The following is a 16,874-nucleotide window of genomic DNA, read 5'->3' as shown; positions in this document are numbered from 1 at the left end:
TAGGTCAACTTCCTTGTTTTACAAAACAGGAAACTAAGGCACTCAGAGTTAAGTAACTGTTGGGTGTCACTAAGAAGCCAGCTGGAATGTGAACTTGCTTTGCTTGCTCATGGGAGCACTCCTAATGTAGACTTTACTGATTGCTTTGTTTGAAGTGAGAGTTGAGGTTCAAGAGGGAATTTATGGGGGGGGTCTTCAAAAAGATGACAAAATTTAAAACTGAAATAACACGTGAAATGAGATTAATTGCTATCTTCAAGGAAGGTTTGGATGCTATTATTAAAAATTGAGTGTCACCACATGCCAAGTATATCACACTAAGCTTTGAGAATTCAAGCACAATGGAGAGGTTTTTAAAATTGCTTGTTGGGGGTGCCGGGGTGGCTCAGTCGGTTGAGCGTCTGACTTCGGCTCAGGTCATGATCTCATGGGTTGTGTGTTCGAGCCCTGCATCAGGCTCTGTGCTGACAGCTAGCTCAGAGCCTGGAGCTTGTCTTCAGATTCTCTCTCTCTCTCTCTCTCTCTCTCTCTCTCTCTCTAACCCTCCCCTGCTCATGCTGTCTCTATCTCTCTCTCAAAAATAAATAAAACATTTTTTAAAAATTAAAAAAAATAAAATTGTTGAAATCTTACTTCAGTCCTTTCTATAATCTGGAAGCAAGAAGAGAGGAAAAGAGAAAATTTTGGGTTTTTGTTTAGGGAAAATTTATTTTAGGGAAATACACCAACAGTTTGGAGAGGAAAGGTAAAGCTCAGCTTGTGGAATGCATTGGGAATACCAAAATAAAGGGAACTAAAATGATCAGCATAATTTTTTTTAAAAAAAGGGTTTCTGGGCTCCAGTGATTAGAATTTGGGGGGGCCCTTGAGGAATCAGGTAGATGAAGAAATAGACTAGGTTTTGGATACAAAGAGAGAGTTGATTGGTCATAAATTTTCCATGATGACATAGATAAAGAATTTTAGAATTAAGGATGCCTCTCTGTTAACATTTAGTTAAAGTCTGTTTTATACAATGACCTTTATGTGATTAATGGAGATTTAGAAATAAAGGAAGAGGGAACTCTAGCCACATCCTGGGGAAAACAGTATACAGAAGGCAGCAGTTGGCAGGGCTGGTGATGAGAAATCAAGGGTGACCAAGAAATTGGTCTGGGATTTAAAATTTTTAAGTGGGCGCCTGGGTGGGTCCATTGGCTAAGCGTCCAACTTCAGCTCAGGTCATGATCTCACCGTTCATGGGTTCGAGCCCTGCATCAGGCTCTGTGCCGACAGCTAGCTCAGAGCCTGGAGCCTGCTGGAGATTCGGTATCTCCCTCTTTCTCTCTTCCCCTCCCCTGCTGTGCTCTGTCTCTGTCTCTCTCAAAAATAAATAATAAACATTAAAAAAAATAAAATAAAATTTTAAGTGAGAGATGACAAGAAGCCAGCAAGGAAAGGTAGATAATTAAAGTCCAGTACTGATGCTGTAATAGAGGTATGTATGCAGTGCTATAGCAATCAAAGGAAGGAATACTCAGTTCTGACTGAATGTGTGGGCTGTAGGTCAGGAAAAGCACTGGGTGGTTTAGAAGGCTTTCAGCTGCAATAAACAGAAAGCAGTGTTCTGACTTAATCAAAAACGACCTTTAGTATCTTATAGAAGAAGGCATCCAGGAGTAGAACCAACTTCAAGTTTGGTTGTTTCCATAGCTGTATGCAATCTTGAAGGGCCTAGAGTTTATGCTCATCTGTGCTCTGCCATCATCAGTGTTTGCTAATCCTCAGGCTGGAAGTGAGAAGATGGCAGCCACCCCAAGGTCGTACATCACGCCCAGTGAAAGGGGGCTGACCTCCTCTTCTTCAAATCCCATCTTACTCATGAGGACCAAAGGCCTCTTGCATCTCCCATTTGTTTCCTCTCTTGTCTGACTGGCCAAGATCACAGGACAATTCTTTATGTAATCTCTGGCAGAGAGACTGAGATCATGCTTATGATGATTAGGACTTTTGTGCAGGGGGCTTACGTCAGCACCTTTCACGAGGCACATATCTTAGTCAGAGAGGAATGGACAGAGACCTGAACAAAACCTGGAGCTTTGGTAAGGCATCAGCACTGGAGAATGCCTGGAAAGCCTTAGTGAAGAAGATGGTAACAGTCAAGCTGAGTTCTAAAAGGTGCACAGGAATGCTGTAGGTGGTCAAGGGCAGGGAAGAAAGGCATGGAAGGAGAGAAGACAACATGGCTGAAGGCAGGAGGCTGTGACAGGGCATGTCTCAGGGCAAGAGGGAGACTGTCTGTTATCATCCCATACAAGTCCTACATTTCAGGAAGTCATCTGGGGACACAAGACTGCTATTCTGTTGAGAATGCCAGGAGTGTTTTGCAGATCAAGCAAATCTTGATGAATTTATAACATTTTCTGAACAGAATGTCCAAATCTTCTGACTGATTCACCCAGCACTGATTTTAAGATCAAATAAGGAGCCAAGAACATTGGCTTATACACAGCAGAGAACCAAAGAGAGGCAGGGAGCTCAGCCTAGAGAGGCAGGAGGTTGGCGGGATGAAGTCACTTATCTCCAAAGGGCGGGACTCAGTTTCTAAGCAGGGTAAAGCCTGCAGAGTTAAGATATTTCTTATTATTCTGATTTCCTTTAATAAGATATGAAAATAATTCTTGTGCTTAACCCAGCTGAAGAGGGTTTTGAGGATAATCTTTATAAATGTATGAATGTTCTTGAAGAAAATGCTATAGAAACACAAACCTTGTTATTTGTCCCTGCTTTCCGATATCTTTTATGCACACATAGGAATGTTTTAAAAAAACTGCCCTAAAACATCTCTCCTACCTAAAATACAGAGACTCCACACATGGACAACCACAGACATAGATTTCCATTTGCAGTTATGTCCTCTACTTTGAAGTTCCCACACTTTGAAGAGAAAGCTGTGTAGAGGATGGCAATCATTAGAGACGGGGGAAGTGATCATCTCTGCACAGAGAGTGGGGAGGGCATGGGACTAATCAAGACAATTTGAAAATTTAACAAGAGGGAGAGGGAAAAAAAACATGCATGGGCTCCAAATCAGAAGAAGTCAATTTAAACAAGACACACTAAAACAAAAAGATTTGTGAAGGCCACCAAATGTTAAGATTCTTTAGGAGCAGAAAAATGAATCACTTTCCAAATTGCTGTCGTGATTTGCCTGTTAATAAGAATGTGATACTGCTGGGAAAATGAGGTTGTTTATGACATTAATTTTTTACTCTTGTACCTTACCATGATGACATTGCTTGAGTACATCACATCTGGTTTGTTTCTTTTTTAAATTTTTAATAATTTTTAAAAATGTTTTTTAGGGTTGCCTGAGTGGCTCAGTCGGTTAAGTGGCCAACTTTGGCTCAGGTCATGATCCTGTGGTTCATGAGTTTGAGCCCTGCATTGGCTCTGGGCTGACAGTGCTCTGAGGAGCCTGAAACCTGCTTCGGATTCTGTGTCTCCCTCTCTGTCCTCCCCTGCTCACGCTCTGTCTCTGTCTCTCAAAAATAAATAAATATTTAAAAAAAATTTTAATGTTTTTATTTTATTAAAATTTTTTAAAATGTTTTTATTTTATTTTTGAGTGAGAAACAGCAATAGCAGTGGAGGGACACAAAGAGAGGGAGACACAGAATCCGAAACAGGCTCCAGGCTCTGAGCTGTCAGTACAGAGCCCTACATGGGGCTCGAACCCAGGAACCATGAAATCGTGACCTGAGCTGAAGTTGGACACTTAACCCACTGAGCCACCCAGGTTCCCCCCTTGTTAGTTTCTCTTGTATCTTTTATCTCTTGTATCTGTTTCTTTCATAAAGAAACACAATATCTTTATGAAAAGAGAGCAACAGACCTAGTGAGCCACTTGGTTTGTAGCTAACACACAGGTTTTACTATGTTTCTGAAGGGCATGTTGTCTACTGTGCAGCTTTCTCGGGCTCCATAGGGACCACAGAACCTGAAGAGAAAACAGTCCTCCTTTATGGGTAGTGCGAAAACAGGTCATGCTATGCTAAAGATTATTTTGTATATTGCTAGCGACCATTGAAATGGACATAAGCATCTCTGTACACCTGGTTGAAGCTCTGGAAGCCAGACCACGTTATGTATTTCATATCTGACAACAACAGCTTACCGTTTATTTACAATTTATGCACTCCCAATTTATGATTTTTGGCCTGAGGACACCACGACATAATACTTTAAAAACAAAAACCCAAAGCATTCTCTCACAGACTTTTCTGTATTCCATATTATGGAAAATCCCAACACCATTTCCAAAACCTTGAGTACCAAGGGGTGGCTCAAGATGTCTGCTCCAAGGAACTACAGTAAATATCTTGGGACTAGAAAGAAAGATGAAACAGCTAACATTCCAGCAAGAAGCATCTGTCTTTTGTAATTCTCCCCAAAGCAACATAAAATGGGCAGAGAAAGGCAGCCATTATTTCAACGGGGGCAAAGGAGGTCGGCTCTTTGTAACATTTTCCACCATTCCCTTGCAACTAAAACCCAAATTCCATTACTTTCCAACTGCCTATCAAAGGAGGGTGTTTGCCGATGCAGCCCAAGGAGCCCTAATCACTATCCGTGGCAGCCCCCGTGTCCTGGAGGATGATTAAATGGCAGAGTCCAGGGAGGAGCTGGATGTGAAACCTTATCCCTAAGCCAAACTCGCCTCGGGTATGTCAAGTTTTTATTTTTTTCTTTTCACTTTTTTTCAGATTCCTATCCAAAACATGCTTTCTTTGGCAGCGCCCCCAGAGGACTGTGAAGTCATAGTGCATAAACTATCCAACTCCTACCTCTGCAGGATAGTGGAACAGACTCAGGACTTGCCAAGCGCAGCTGTTCTCAGGCGAGGGCTCTTTCTGGCCCGCGGAAACCAGCAGATACACGGGCAGAGCGCGCACCCGCACCTGGAGGGCCGCAGAGCATCCGTCTTCACCCGGGCGTCAAGCTTCAGGGCGAGACCGTCCATGTGCCCCGAGTCACTCCAGATTTTCAGTGAGCTTCTCACAGTCAACTTTGTTCTTTACAGAGAGACTGAATTGTGGAATTTATCACTGTATTTGTAAATTTATGGATACAAGATTAAGATAGTTTCACCCTACCTTTTCTTTCTTAATATAATGTTTATTTATTTTTAAGTGAGACAGAGCGCAAGAAGGCGAGGAGGGGCAGAGAGAGAGTCGGAGACACAGAATCTGAAGCAGGCTCCAGGCTCCAAGCTGTCAGCACACAGCCTGATGTGGGGCTTGAACCCACAAACCATGAGATCATGACCTAAGCTGAAGTCGGATCCTCAACCAACTGAGCCACGCAGGCGCCCCATCTACCCTGCCTTTTCAATCTGATCTTCCACTGACTCAACTCCTCTTATTCCTACCTACATCGCCACTATGCAGCTTTTCCGGAAATTTCTCCTCACCCTTCATGGTTACATCTTCTGCCTGGCTTGTGCTGTTCCTCCGGTGGTAAAGACTTTTACCTCTCCCTGCCTTTTGAAAGACCAATGTCTCTTCAATGATACTGTTATCTGTGAAACTTTACCCTAGGTCGTGTTCTGAGCTAGACATTGACGCACCATAGTACTTTTTAAAAAATAGTACTTTGTGGATTATTAGGACCCCTGGCTTTACAGATATTTGTGTCCACGTGTCCCCACCACTGAATTATGAGATCCATGATGGCAGATGTCCGGTCTCAACTATTTTTATATTTTCCAAAGGGCCTAGCACAGTGTCTTATACATAGTGAGTACTCAATAAATGTATACTGAATTTGAATTTAAAAATTCAAAATAATAAATACTGATACAGGTATAATCATTAAAGGGATGAATAGGAATGAGAAAAAATATTTGCAACATATGTAAGACAAAATATTATTAGTTTGAATATCTTAGCTCCAACAAATCAAGCAAAAGGCAAGAAATCCTATAGAAATATGGGTAAAAGATATGACTAGCCATTTTATGAGATAGGAAATATAAATGTCTAATAAACATGTGAAACTATATTCAACCTAAGTGATAAAAGGAAAAGCCAATTACCAAAAAAACAAAAAAACGACAAAAAAAACAACCCCAAACCCCCCCAAAGAATTCAAGATGCCATTTTTTTGATACATCAGATTGGTAAAACCAATACTTTTTTATAGTATTAACTAAGAAAGATATGGGAAACAAACAGTTTCTGACGGGAGTAAAGGTCAATGCAGCCATTTCAGACAGCAGTTTGCAAGGATGACCCAATATTTCTGTTTTTCAGCACCTACTCAAAGTACTAGTGTTTATGTGCACAAGGAGGTAATATTACAGCATGGTTTGCAACATCAAAACAATGAGAAACAACTCTTGCTATTCTTCTGCAGGACAATGTCATACTAGACTATGTAGGAGCTAAAAACAGTGAGGTTGCCCCTGTGGAGGATATCTCTCCAACTATCTGAAACACCACCTCCATCTCTACGCCTTTATTGTACCCACCACTTGTATCCACCACTCCATGTTATATTACTCATGCACATGTATATTTGACTACTGCCTTTCTTCCTCTTTAACACGTAAGTATGACAAGAGTAGAGACTTAGTCTATTTTTCCATTGCTGTATATACAGCCCCTAACACATAACTGGGACTCAGTAAGTGGTAATTGAATGAATAATGTGGAGCTATATGTAACAGCATGAAAATATCTTCAAGGCATACTGAATAAAGAAGAAAAAGAAAATTGTAGAATAATATGTCTAGGATGATATAGTTTATGTACAGTAAGTACAAAATCAACTTTTAAAAAATATCTTTCGAACAATTCCACTCTCTACTCATCCCCTTTCATTCCAAGCGTGGCTGTCTTCGGCTCGTCGTCTTCGCAGAAAGATATATTTGGGCAGAAGGTAGGAATTTCACAAACATGTTTTTTCCTCACTCTCGTTTTCAACAGTATAAATTCTATTACAGGAACAGAGAGACTTCTGAATCTTCTTCCACCACCCTCTCCATGACCTAGACAAAGCAACACCCCACCTTGAGCTGAGAGGAGAAGAGGAAATGGGGCAAGCGATGAGAACGTAGATTCCTTTGGGGGAATGATCTCACCCAGGCAGAGCTCAGGGGGTGAAAGGGAGAGAGGTTTGGGCAGAAGAGGACTAGACTGGCATTGCAGAGATTCTCTTTTTTTTTTTTTTTTTAATTTTGTTTAAATTTTTATTTATTATCTAGGAGAGAGAGAGAGACAGCGTGAGCAGGGGAGGGTCAGAGAGAGAGGGAGTGACAGACTCTGAAACAGGCTCCAGGCTCTGAGCCGGCAGTCAGCGCAGAGCCCGACGCGGGGCTCGAACCCACGAACCGCGAGATCATGACCTAAGCGAAAGCCGGACGCTCAACCGACTGAGCCACCCAGGCGCCCCTGCAGGGATTCTCTTAAGGGCATTTTCCGGGAGACTGATTCCTACTCTTGATGTGGCAAAGGCAGGCTCTAATTCTTAGGAGCCTAGGTGAGAGAAACAAAGGCTTTCTCCACAAATGCCAACGGGGTAGAGCACTTAGAGGACCAAATGCTTCTTTAACTGCCACCAAATTTATCTTATTTTTAGTTTATTTTAATTAATTTTAAAACTTTGAGTGTAGTTGACACACAATGTTACATTAGTTTCAGGTGCACAACATAGTCATCCAACAAGTGTAAACACTATGCTATAAGTTTAGTACGAGTGTGGTCACCATCTTTCACTGTCCGACACTATTATCATATCGTTGACTGCATTCTTTATGTGGTGGCTTTTATTCCTGTGACTTGCTCATTCTTTACCTGGAAGCTTGTGTCCCCCACTCCCCTTCACCCATTTTTCCTATCCCCCGCACACCTCTCCTCTCTGGCAACTGGCAGTCTGCTCTCTGTGTTTACAGGTCTGATTCTACTTTTTGTACTTTTTGTTTGTTTGCTTATCTTTTTTTTTTTTTTTAAAGATTCTACATAAGATGAAATCATGTCTTTCTCAGTCTGACGAATTTCACTCAGGATAATACTCTCTAGGTCCATGCTGTCCTGTTGTCACAAATGGAATACCTGTGTACTTGTGTCCTCTGGGTGGGAATGTAAATTGGTACTGTGAAAAACAATATGGTGGTTCTTCAAAAAATTAAAGAAATACCATATGATGTAACAATTCCACTGTTGCGTATTTACTCAACCCCCCCACATTCAATTTATGCGCCCCTATGTTTATTGCAGCATTATTTACAATAGTCAAGATATGGAAGCAATCTAAGAGTCCACTGATAAATGGTTAAGGAAGATGTGGTCTCTATATAGAGTGGGATATTACACAGCCATAACTACCACTAAATTTAAATGCGGCCATGTGGAAAAGAGGAGGGAAGGGGCTGATGGACTGGGAGCAAGGTTTTTCATGCTACTAGAATAAGTACTCTAAATATTAATGATTTTCCTTGCACTCAGAGTAGAGGCTGAGCTTTGCAGCTCTACCTATGTAATGTAATATGTACATAGAAGAATATCTGGAAGTTTGCAAGCATGAACAGAGAACCTGAACTATGGTTAGCAGTGAAGAGAGGCTTTACTTGATCTATAATGTTTGGACTTTATACCAAGATTGTGGGAGCATCTGGGTGGCTCAGTTGGTTAAGCGTCCGACTTCAGCTCAGTCATGATCTCATGGTTGGTGAGTTCGAGCCCTGCATTAGGCTCTGCTCTGACAGTTCAGAGCCTGGAGCCTGCTTCAGATTCTGTCTCCTTCTCTCGCTGCCCCTCCCTTACTCACACTCTGTCTCTGACTCTCTCAAAAATAAATAAACATTAAAAAAAAAATAAAGCTGCTGAAAGCTCAGAGCCTGGAGCCTGCTTCAGATTCTGTGTCTTCCTCCCTCTCTGCCCCCTCCCCTGCTTGTGTTCTGTGTCTCTGTCTCTCAAAAATAAATAAACATTTTTAAAAAGTTTAAAAAAAGAATATGTTCATACACCCAGCGTAATTAAAAATAAGAATTTCCAAAAGATAAAAAGACAACCCAATGGACTTCTTGCCAAAAGATAGGGCAAGGGTTATCAGATTTGGTTAGGCCATGCAGAGAGACTGAGTTTAGAGCTGAGGGACTTCTAAGGAGGAGCCCAATAAACCTGACGTAGGGCTGGCTAAGTTCAACCCACAGGAAGCTGTGATTCTGCATTTCTACTGATTCTTCATGTAGGTTATTCCTCTGGTCTCCCTACAGATTTGTCTACCAGCCTAAAAATACTAGAATTTATGAGAATTTATAACTCAAGAATTAATCAAAGGTTTATGAAGAGAAAGATGAAACATTAAATCTAAGTTCTGTCATAGATATGCCTTTTTAATTACTTGGGAAAACAAAATAAATTCTGATATTTATGACTGTCTCATACTTATGTAGCTGGTTTCAATTATGCTAAGTTGTGTGTAACTTAAATTTCGTTTTCTACATGCCCTTGCTTTCACTAGTGTGGCTTTAAAATTAATTTTGTTTTTCATTTCTTGATGCCTTCTGTTTCTTGAAGTTAATAAATGGTTTGAAATAATTTTTAGTAAGCCAATAAACATGTAATTATAAAACTACTGAAGTAGAAAAACTTGGACTTTGAGAAACATTTCATTTAAAAATCACTAGTGTTTGCAAGTCCCAAACTCCAGGTGCACTGATGCCTACCTCTAATGATTTATCTTAAACATACTGTGTCCGTTAACCCTTTTCTTTCCATATCACGATTCAGCTTCTTCCTGCCAATTAGGTTGTACCTTTCAAGATTGATTCGAGGGGCCAGAAGGAAGTCATCATCTCAGGCAGTTCCTAATTGACCTCTTGATGTATCTGATGCCTTTGTGATTTCCTTTGCATCTAGCTGATGCAGCATGCATACAGTAAATGATGATTTAAGCACAAAAGAAATTTAGTAAAATACGGGGAGCTCACAGATTCTTTGTAGCTGTAAAACCAACACTAGGATATGGGCAGACTAATGAGGAGGAGCACCATTCCTGGACCACAATGGCCATAACTTACAATACCATTACTGTGAACAAGTGCGCCTGACAAACCGTGCCTGGGCACTTGGCTTGTCCAACAACTGCCAGATGGGCTGGCAAAGTAAATATTCTGCATTTTCTGGGTCTAGAGTGGAAGGAAATGCTCCACATCTCACCTAAACTCAGAAGGTGGAAAACTGACAAAGACAAGAAGGGAGTTCAAAGACCAAGGAACTGCAAAATATCATAAATGTCTATCACACGGATGAAGTGGAGACTTTTTTCATTTCCTGAACCCAAGAAATTTATAAGCACTGGCTCTCTAAATACGGGGTATTCAATGCCTAATTAAGTGTATTAGTTTTCAATTGCTACATAACAAATTACACCAAAACTTAGCGGTTTAGGGGTGTCTGAGTGGCTCAGTTGGTTAAACATCTGACTTGAGCTCAGTCATGATCTCAGTTTGTGAGTTCAAGCCCCATGGCTAGCTCTGTGCTGACAGCTCCAAGCCTGGAGCCTGCTGTGGATTCTGTGTCCTCTCTCTGCCCCTCCTCCATCCATTCTACTCTCTTTCTCTCTCTCTCTCTCTTAAAAATAAATAAACATTAAAAATAACTTAGACATTTAAAACAAAAAGAAGTATTTATTATTTCACATGGTTTCTGTGGGTCAGGAGCTTACAGGCAAACTGAGCTGGACAGTTCTGGCTTGGGAATCTCTCATCAGGTTGTATGTAGTCGAGATACCACCTAGGACTGCAGTCTTCTGAAGGCTTGATTGGGGCTGGAGAATTCGCCTCCATGAGGGCTTACTTATAGGCTGGCGGTTGATACCAGGGCTTGGCAGGAGGGCTCTGCTTCTCCCCATATAAACCTTCTACAGGTTTAAGTGCTCTCATGACTTGGAAGCTGTTAGTAAGCCAAGAGAGAGTAAAGCAAAAGCTGTAATGTTTTCTATGATACTTCTGCACAATATTCTACTGCTTATACAAGTTAGTTCTAATCAGTATAGGAAAGAACTACACTGGGGGCATGAAAACCAGGAAGAGAGGATCACTGGAGGCTGGACATCACACTAAACAAAATAGAAATTTGGGAACTATTCAGTTAATTTCATAATCAAAGTGGAAAGTTGAATAGATTTGTGATCCATTTGACTCTGAGATATGTAGACACAAACTTGGAATGAGGTTATCATAATTATTTGACTTGAAGGCCATAAACTTTCCTGAATCTATTAAATTATGATTTAACAAAAACCAGAAATTAAAAGTGCCTCACAAAATAAATTATAGAATTTGTTTTCAGTTGAAGCCAATTTGGAATTTCTTCATCAAAAGATACGTCCTGTTACAATCCTAAAGCTATCAGAGCAAATAAGAAATTAGAAAATTAAGGGGATTTGTTCTCCTTGGTGCATTACCTGGCTGGAGTGCTACCTTATTGGAAGGTTCTTAAATTGTTTGAAAATATCAGATTCTTTTTACTTAGAATTGTGAACAGTCATGCAGCTTTGGACATGGGTGGTAAAAGATAAAGGTCATTATTTTCTATGCTAGGACATGTTTAAGACATTCTCTTGTTTCACGCTCACAAACTTGACTTATTACTTTCTTATCCTAGTGCTCCCACAAGATCAGTTGAGAAATGGAGAAAATTTTAGCAAGTTTTCCTTCTTTGGCCTTAAGTGAACTTATTTGTATCTATGTCCCTTTGGGTTTACAAAATATCACTGCACTTAAGATGACAAAAAAAAGAAAGAAAAGAGAGAAAGAGAGAGGAAGGAAAGAAGGAAGGAAGGAAGGGAAAAAGAAAGAAAAGAGAAAAGAAGAGAAGAGAAGAGAAAAGAAAAGAAAAAGAAAGAAAGAAAAGAAAAGAAAAGAAAAAAGAACAGCTTCCCAATATTTCCAATAACCAGATTCTCAAGGGTTAGAGAGGATGTGTTACCATCCTCGGGAGATGAGTGAATTGATAATCTAATCCTGGAAGGTCTGGGGAATTTACTGAGCCCAAGGGTATGCCAATCACTTTAACACTGCAAATGGGCTAAAAACTAGAGACGTACCTCAGCTGAAAGAAGGACATGGTAGTAGGTCCTACAAAATTTGATAGTGTTTAAGGAATACAGGGTGATACCACTCCCCCCCCCTCCCCCCAGTACGAGAAGAAACATTTGGCTAAAATCTGTACCAGCCATGTGCTGGAGCCAGTACTTTCTAGCTCGTAAGATCAAATACCAAATGTTCAGGAAATTTGTGAACTGACTGTTAAACTATTGGTAGCTTGAAGTAGGCCATGGTGGGAATACTTACATCATGCTGCAACTCAGGGCTCCCTGTTCACTCCCCTGTACCTTGCCAAAGAACGAACTGGTATGGGCTGAATTGTTTCTCTCCAAATTTCATGTCTTGAAACCTTAACCCATAATACTTCAGAATATGATTCTACTTGGAGATAGGGCCTTTAAAGAGGCAGTTAAAATGAGGCCATCACAGTGGGCTCTAATGCAATTTAATAATGCCTTTATAAGAAGAGGGAATTGGACACACAAAGAGACACCCGGGATGTGTATGCACAGAGGACAGACCATGTGAGGACACAGAGAAAAGTGGATATTTGTAAGACAGGGAGAGAGGTCTCAAGTCAAATCTGCTCATCTTGATCTTAGAACTCCAGCTTCTGGAAATATGAGCAAATGAATTTTGTTGTTTAAACCACTCAGTCTGTGGCATTTTTGTTATGGAAGGCTAGTAAACGAATTCACCAGTTTCCTTGGACCTGTTGGAGGTTTACAATGGAGTTCCTTAGAAAAGTTGGTACTATGATTTAGTTTACAACAGTAGGTGGTAATGGTGGTGATGGTGATTTAAAAAAAGCAAAATTTTGTATGGAAATAATATGGTTGGTTCAAGTGAAGGCAATGCTCAGAGGACAAACAGAACTGGTTCAGTGACTTATTGAGGGTCTAGAGCCATGGAGGCTTTTAAAACGTAAAGGTGACTGCAGATCAGCATGGGCTGGTCTACAGCTAGGAGGGAGAATTTGAGGTTGCATTAGGAAAAGGAGACAGAAGCCAATAGTGATAAGGGCACTTGACTTATGTGTCATAATCATTTCATCAATCTACCCAGGAAGGTAGTTATTACTGTATTATGTCTTTTACAGTCAAGAACATTGAGGCTCCAATTATTAAGTGGTGGAGAACCAAAGTTCTAACTCAGGGTTTCCCCATGACCTCCCAGACCTTCCTCTAGCAAACAGCGAGCAGGGAAAGGAAGAAGTCCAATGGTTTAAGGACCAGAAATCTCCAGAAGGAGGAGTAAGTTATCTCCAAGTTCATGAAGAATAACAAGAAGTTTAAGGGAGGAATATCTGAGCAGACAAAGCCTTCCTCACCGAAAGGAGATAAACCGACCTGTGAAATGGGTTTTGTATAGAAGCTTCTGCTGTGGAGCCAGAAAACTACATGCATGAATAGAACTGCATTCTTTTTAAAAAACTTTTAATGTTTTTTATTTATTTCTGAGAGAGAGAGAGAGAGAGAGAGAGCGCGAGCGAGCAGGGTAGGGTCAGAGAGAGAGAGATAAAGAATCCAAAGCAGGCTCCAGGCTCTGAGCTAGCTGTCAACACAGAGCCCGACGTGGGACTTGAACCCACGAATGGTGAGATCATGACTTGAGCTGAAGTCGGGCGCTTAATGGACTGAGCTACTCAGGCGCCCCTGGAACTGCATTCTTGTAGGAGCCAAAGGAACATTTTTATAAAGTAGACTTGAGCCATCACACATCATTGACAGGTCTGTGGCCCTTACTAAAGGGTCCAAAGGTAATCGGTAAGGAGTTGTCTTTGGCTTGCAACTGACCTCAAGGGGGAAAGCATATGCGTCTTCAACTTAATGTTACTCTGATTATCTTTTTTGAACCCGTAGTTCTTTAAAGTGGTATTGTCAGTACGGGGAGAAGGGCACTGAGGAATAAGACTCGTTGCTCTCCAAAAAGATTATATGCTCCTGGAGGACAGGAAGTTGGCCTTCTTCTTTGATATGTCTCTTGACAGCATGGCACATTGGAAGAAAAAAATTACTTTTCAGTAAATGTGTTGAACAGACATCTGAAGTCTCTGCTAACAACAAAATTGGCTCCAGGCTCTGCAGTTCTACCTCTGTGGTCTCACTGCACGAACATATGTTTTAGATCTGAAGCTATTCAAGACATGTGTTCTGATTTATTATTTATTACAAGCTGAAATGGAAAATGCAACCAAAAAGCTTTAAGAATTTGCCTGAGGACTGCAAATGGAACACATGCAGCCTGGGAGATGGAAATTCGGGGACCAGGAATAAGCAAAAATTATTCATTCAAGCTATGTGGCTCATGACATGTAATGGGCTTTTCCCCTCCTGCTGTGTAAGTCACCCTGCAGAGGATCTGAAACTTGTAGCCCAAATTTTGTTAAAACTTCAAGCATTGTATATTTGTGTGTTTTGTTATTGTTGTTGTTGTTGTTGTTGCTTTCATTCTGGCTCAAAATGCAGAAGATATTGAGGCAAGGGCAGACTTCTTTCTCACTCCCCTTGGCCCAGAACTATTGAGGTAAAATTGACAAATAAAATTGTGACATACATAAAGTGTACATTGTGATGATTTGACATACGTATACATTATGAAAGGATTCCTCCCAAATTGATTAACACATACATCACCTCACATATTAAGTTGTGTGTGTGTGTGTGTGTGAACATTTAAGTTCTACTCTCTTAGCAATTATATGATACAGTGTTATCACCTGTATTTACCATGTTGTACATTAGATCTTTAGAACTTATCCATCTTACAGTTGAAAATTTATACCCATTTACTTACTTTGTATTTTCTCCATCACTCAGCCTTTGGAAACCACTTTTCTACAGTTTTTATGAGTTCAACTTCCCTCCGCTCCCCTTCCCTTCCTTTCGCTTCATGTCCTTTCTCTGTTCTTTATTTCTTCTTCCTTCCTTCCTTCCTTCCTTCCTTCCTTCCTTCCTTCCTGCCTTCCTGCCTTCCTGCCTTCCTGCCTTCCTGCCTTCCTGCCTTCCTGCCTCCCTGCCTCCCTTCCTTTCCTTCCTTCCTTCCTTTTCTTGATTCCAAATATAAATGATATTGCTCAGTTTTTGTCTTACTCTATCTGACTTACCTTATTTAGCAAAGCGCTCTCCAGTTTCATCCATGTTGTCACAAGTGATAAGAATTCTTTTTTTTTGAACAGTTTATTGTCAAGTTGGTTTCCATATAACACCCAGTGTTCATCCCCACAAGTGCCCTTCTCCATGCCCATTACCCTCCTCCTGCTCCCACCACCCCATCTGCCCTCAGTTTGTTCTCAGCATTCAAGAGTTTCTCATGGTTTGCTTCCTTCCCTCTCCCCCACTATTTTTCCCCTTCTTCTCCCCCATGGTCCTTCGTTAGGTTCCTCCTAATCCTCCTATACGTGCAAACATACGGTATCTGTCCTTCTCTGCCTGACTCATTTCGCTCAGCATAACATTCTCAGGTTCCATCCATGTTGCTACACATGGCCACATTTCATTCTTTCTCATTGCCATGTAGTATTCCACTGTATAGATAAACCACATCTTCTTGATCCATTCATTAGTTGATGGACACTTAGGCTCTTTCCATGTTTTGGCTATTGTTCAGAGTGCTACTATGAACATTAGGGTCCATGTGCTCTTATGCATCAGCACTCCTGTATCCCTTGGGTAAGTTCCCAGCAGTGCTATTGCTGGGTCATAGGGGAGTTCTATTGTTAATATTTTGAGGAATCTCCACACTGTTTTCCAAAGGGGCTGTACCAGTTTACATTCCCACCAACAGTGTAGGAGGGTGCCCGTTTCTCCACACCCTCGCCAGCATCTAGAGTCCTCTGATTTTCTCATTTTAGCCACTCTGACTGACATGAAGCGGTATCTCAGTGTAGTTTTGATTTGTATTTCCCTGATGAGGAGGGATGCTGAGCATCATTTCATGTGTCTGTTGGCCATCTGGATGTCCTCTTTGGAGAAGCGTCTGTTCATATCTTCTGCCCATTTCTTTACTGGATTGTTTGGTTTTTGGGTGTGGAGTTTGGTGAGTTCCTTATAGATTTTGGATACAAAAATTCTTTTTAAAGGTTGAATCATACACCATTGCCTGTATAGACCACATTTCTTGATCCATTCATCCATTGATGGACACTTAGGTTATTTCCATGTTTTGAATAATGAATAATGGTTATTTCCATTCTTTGAGTTGTGAATAATGCTGCAACAAACATGGGAGCACATTATGTCTTAGATAATGATTTTGTTTCCTGTTTGTATGTCCAGAGTGGAATGCTGGGTCATACAGTATTTCTATTTTTAATTTCTTGAGGAATCTCCATACTGTTTTCCATGGTAACTACCAAATTATATTCTCAACAATAGTGTACAAGGGTTTCCTTTTCTCCACATCCTCACCAGCATTTGTTATCTATCTCTTGCCTTTTTGATAATAACCATCCAAACAGGTGTGAGGTAATATCTCATTGTTGTTTTTATTTGCATTTCCCTAATGATTAGTGATGTTCAGCATCTGTTGGCCATTTGTATGCCAACTTTTCGAAAAAAGTTCTATTGAGGTTCTTTGCCCATTTTTAATTGGGTGATGTTTTTGCTATTGAGCTGTATGAGTTCCTTGTAAATTTTGGATATTAATCCCTTACTGGATATGTGGTTTGAAATATTTTCTCCTATCTCTAAAGTTTCTTTTCTATTTTGTTTACAGTTTCCTTTGCTGAGCCAAAGCTTTTTAATCTGATGTAGTCCCACTTGTTTATTTTTGCTTTTGC

At 40.7% G+C, this 16,874-nt stretch overlaps 1 protein-coding gene across 1 annotated transcript in view; it reads left to right on the top strand.

Annotated features, from left to right (window-relative positions):
• Positions 1 to 5,028, top strand: part of LOC120248335 (cell surface glycoprotein CD200 receptor 2-like) — a gene marked incomplete at its 3' end in the record, with an annotated part of 28,439 nt that extends 23,411 nt beyond the window's left edge. Inside the window, exon 6 of the mRNA XM_039256641.1 lies at positions 4,835 to 5,028. Coding sequence (XP_039112572.1) covers positions 4,835 to 5,028 — 194 coding nt within the window. The remainder of the gene's footprint in view (positions 1 to 4,834) is intronic.
• Between the last annotated feature and the right edge of the window lie 11,846 nt (positions 5,029 to 16,874).

The sequence above is a fragment of the Hyaena hyaena genome, unplaced genomic scaffold, assembly GCF_003009895.1.
Source record: "Hyaena hyaena isolate Hyena2069 unplaced genomic scaffold, ASM300989v1 scaffold_582, whole genome shotgun sequence".
NCBI lineage: Eukaryota > Metazoa > Chordata > Mammalia > Carnivora > Hyaenidae > Hyaena > Hyaena hyaena.
The sequence above is the reverse complement of the archived record's forward strand: the minus strand, read 5'-3'. Positions and strand labels throughout refer to the sequence as shown.